The 4,322-nt window shown below is 36.1% G+C and overlaps 1 protein-coding gene across 1 annotated transcript; it reads right to left on the bottom strand.

Annotated features, from left to right (window-relative positions):
* Positions 1-230: 230 nt before the first annotated feature.
* On the bottom strand, positions 231-4,075 carry LOC128228544 (uncharacterized). Its single transcript, XM_052939913.1, has 2 exons — positions 3,947-4,075; positions 231-3,441 (listed from the first exon to the last, which is right to left on the bottom strand). Exons 1-2 carry the CDS (start codon positions 3,966-3,968, stop codon positions 1,067-1,069), a joined length of 2,397 nt encoding a protein of 798 aa, XP_052795873.1. The 5' UTR covers positions 3,969-4,075; the 3' UTR covers positions 231-1,066.
* Positions 4,076-4,322: the final 247 nt, after the last annotated feature.

Here is a 4,322-nt window from a genome sequence, read left to right as displayed (position 1 = left end):
CAAATCACCTTCCTGTCAATTGTATTTGTTAACATATCGCTGTCAGCTTATATTATATATGTTTACTAGCATGCACTGATTTGAATGTTGTCGTTAACTTTGTACATGCATTCATTATCGCGTTTATTTATTTGTACATTTCTTGACGTAATGCTAAAATTTTCTATTGATACATTGATATGCTGTATATGCATAAGATAATAAACATTCTGTTCTGTTCTGTTCTTTTATTTACACGACACCAGTTAGACAATATGTCTTCGAGTAATCTGTCGTGGCAAAAAAAATAGAATAGTCCGAATTTCAAGTCAGGACAGATTTTTAATCGCAAGACACTTATTTTTATGAACGACATCGCAAGACAAGCCACGAAATCACCCAAATTTTCGGCGTTAACCTGAATATTCCTGTCGTGGACACATTGTGACCTTGACTGATTACTAAAAAGTAATATATTTAATATATTACGGAAAACACTAAAAGATAAACTTATTTATTCTCTTTTTTAATTTCAACTGGAATCGAACGTGAAATTACTTATTTGAAACTTTTTGGGTAATAAAAAAATCTTATCTGTAAAATGATATTTAGAATAACTTTCTTTCTTTCAACGCATTAAAACACACAAAAAGAATATCAGGTTACCAGAAATCCCAAATTCATATCTGTGTCCTCGACTACCATTAATCGGGACATACACAGCAAACAAAACTATCAGGACCGAAACTTAGAGTCCATACTGACTTTTTTTGAGAACAAAAAACACTTAATAACATAAACTCTATTAACACTTGAAAGCATTCAAGAAAGCTACGAAGATATGAAACAACACGCAAAATGCGGAGTGATATGTCACCAACCCTACCATGAACACGAAAAAAGAAGCACATGCAACCAAAACCTACGAATTGAAACCTTGCAACCAAATATTGTGCATGTCCTTGTTAAAAGCTCGTTTACTTTCTTCTGCTTAGTAAGATGCAGCACATGTAACGTGTCAATCACCTAACAGTGTGGATGTCCTTCGTAAAGCTTTGGCTCAGTAAGATTCAGCGCATGCATCATGTCAGTCACCAAACATATCATCGCTATCTAGAGAAGACAGATTGTCGGATAAATCTGACTCTTTGAACGACTGATACACATTTAAATGTTCTACGCTTGAGTGTCCCTCTTTCTGATAACCTTCTTGAGAACCTAAAGACCTTTCTCTTGTTTGATATGGTGTGTTGCCAGCACTGTCACGCCCGGCAGGTGAAATTCGGACTTCCATACCAGTATTAGACATGCATAGTTCTGAAGTTTTAAAAATGCCAAACGTTTCTATGACATTCGGATCTCCACCACGTAAGTGGTTTTGTGTAGTGAACGTTTGTCCAGCGGAAACCAAACATTTAGGCTTCGTTAAAGAATCTGCATCGCTGTTGCCGGCTGATGTGCGGCCACTTAATGGTAATCGAACTGACAACTTCGATTCATTACTTTGATTGACGAAGTCTGGCTTCTGGAACTCTTGGTAGATTCTATAGTCATGTTCATGCCAATTGTTTAGAAAGTCCTCTTCAACATTTGGTCTTTCACATATTTCTGTTTTTACGACATCCTTTCTTTTCGGAAATTGAGTTGTACTATCACCTTCGAAACTAGCGCTTATTTGTTGCATACAGCATATTTCCTTTGGCTCTGTATGGCTTTCCAGTTTAGTTCTAATGCTTTCCATACAAACACTACCAGATATGCCTGGTTTGAAAACTGGCAACCTCGTATTTGTAAATGAACTATTGCTTTTATCGGAAAACGAAAGACTTCTGTGTTTCATTAAAACTATGTCGTTCTCTCGCTCGAAGTTTACTGACTGACTTCTTGTTTCTTGAAAGGTATTATCTTCTTCACATCTTAACCGATATTCAACCGATGGATGTGTGTCTTCATCTGAACGAAGATGAAGAAGGGCCACTTTTGATTTTAAATTCCATGCTACTGGAGAGTAAAGCCTGAGTTTTGGAATGGTTTCGTCATCATCAACTGTACGGATGCTGATAGTGTCGAGACTCTGGTTAAATGACGGTTTTTTAATTAAAGCATAGTTTCTTGTTTCATCTAATATCATTTCACCAAGCACTTCCGTCTTAGGTTCTCCCCCTTCTATGGTGCCTTTATATTGACTTCTCAGATGCGTGAGAGAGTTTACCTGATCAAAGTAAGTTGAAATAAATTCTAACTCGTCAAAGTTGGCTTTATCTGCAAGGTACTTAGACTTTTGTAAATTGTCCAGGCAGTCTTGGTTTTGTTTGGTCAACTCCGCTATTCTAGCTCTAGCAACATAGTAAAACATTTTTCGTCTTATTTCTATACCAGTCCAGTTTCTATCCATATCGGCAAGAAGTTCCTTTGCTTCTTCAATGCATGTTGCGTCAACAGGACAGTTTTTAATAACGTTTGCCCGGTTCCCGAGACCAAGCAAGCAGAATACCATTCTCAAAACAAACGATCTTCTCCACATATTTTTAGTGTCCAAATTTTCCTCTTCAGCACATTCAAGACCCATTCTACCCCACATTAACAGTGCCCGCCTTTCTTCTGGTGTTGGCGTGTTTTCAAAGCTATAGAGTCCAACTTGCACTTCGATAACAATCATAAACAAAAGTTCAAAGCAGGGACCAATATGGAATGCTTTACAACGAGCAGCTCTGAGCAAATCTTCACTTTCTTCAAAACGCCCTGCAATAGCATTTGCATTTGCTAAACGGCCAAAATACACACCATCTGTAAGTAATGTATTACTTGTTTCGCTTGTGAGACTTTTCATTTTGGTGAAGACATCTCTTTCGCGAAGTCCTTTGTCAAATGTGATTGCTATCGCATCGATTTCTGCACCAATAACTGCTACACATTTGTCAGCAAGATTTTGTCTCCGATAATCATTACTTTCGTTTTGCATTTTTAGGAAACACCTGTCACTTAATTGGCTTAATGCAAGCCGAGGATCAGTGAACCGTGCATTATCCACCATCTTTTTCAAATTAACCACCATTTTGCTTAAGAATGGCCTTTGACCTGATGTCGATTTGTGAACATGATTTACACTTGTAACGGCGTCCAATTTGAAAAGGGAAAGGTACAATTTTGCTGCTAATCTTTTATAACCACATTCTTCAAGAACAAGTACTAAGTCCTGTAAGGAAATGTTTTGCGGCAGGTGGCTGATCAAAACTTCGGAGACGTATCTTCTGTCAGTTGTTAGTGCTAATGTGTTGATTTTCTTGTGAACAGATTCAAATCGTCGAGGGTATTTTCTACGAAGTGTTGCAGACACAACGAAAGGGTCGATTTGTAGAATAACCTCCTCCTTGCACAAAAACAGTGATTGGACTTCAGCTTCGGTCATAGATTGGTTTCCAGAGACAAGCATACTGCCCTGGCCTGAAGTGCTCGGAGGGTCTGTAAAATATCGCATACTGCATTTATAACTCGTTATAAAACTCGTTATAAAAACATATTATATACTCGTTTCAGAAAAAAATCACACTAAATTATAACATAATAATGTTAACAGGGTAGTGTATACGTTTATAAATACTTTAGATAAGTGTTTATAAAACTGTAGCATTTTGCAGCTGAGATATGAAACTTATCTAGATAATGTTAATAATATCAGTTTACAATCAATGCAAAGTTTATTTTTGCTTTTATTTTAAACTTCCATTAGCTTCATTCAATAATAAATATATCAAAATACGTGAAGGTATTATGGTTGTGTGTGTGGGTGGGGGGATATAACGTTTTTCAATGGACTGGAATGTCTATTTTTGAACACAAATGTTTATGTAAAAGTACATGATATTATGTTATTGCGAAATAACCTTGGGTTTATCAACTGATATCAATAACCTGCAATGAGTACATCGATCAAAGTTTAAATGTAAAAACCTAGATAAAACAATACCTGTATTTGTGCATGTATCCATTTTTAAACAAAACTGGGTAAGAAATTGACTGTAATTAAACAGACATTATACTGAGATCCACGTCAAAATTTTGTCATGAAAATCTCATCAAAACGAAACTGATTTCATGACGCAGCAAAATCACGGTTCAAGTGTCCGTTTATAGTAGTTTATCAAAATACCATACATGACAACATATAAATATATACAAGTCAATAAAGTCTAAATACAGACAGACTCGGGAACCCAGGATTTCGAATCCATGAAATGCCATACTTTTTCTTTCGGCGAATGGAAAAGTAAAACAATACGACATATACTATCTTATCGAAAAATAATATAAATCATTCATGTGAATCGCCGATCAATATGATT

Source organism: Mya arenaria, chromosome 3 (genome assembly GCF_026914265.1).
Source record: "Mya arenaria isolate MELC-2E11 chromosome 3, ASM2691426v1".
NCBI lineage: Eukaryota > Metazoa > Mollusca > Bivalvia > Myida > Myidae > Mya > Mya arenaria.
This window is presented reverse-complemented; position numbering and strand designations above follow the sequence as displayed.

Excerpts from the sequence above, each read along its gene's own strand:
- LOC128228544 (XM_052939913.1), bottom strand. The coding sequence starts at position 3,968 with ATGGATACATGCACAAATACAG. Across the intron at positions 3,442-3,946 it reads GGATACATGCACAAATACAG|ACCCTCCGAGCACTTCAGGC; the intron begins GTATTGTTTTAT and ends GATATTTTACAG.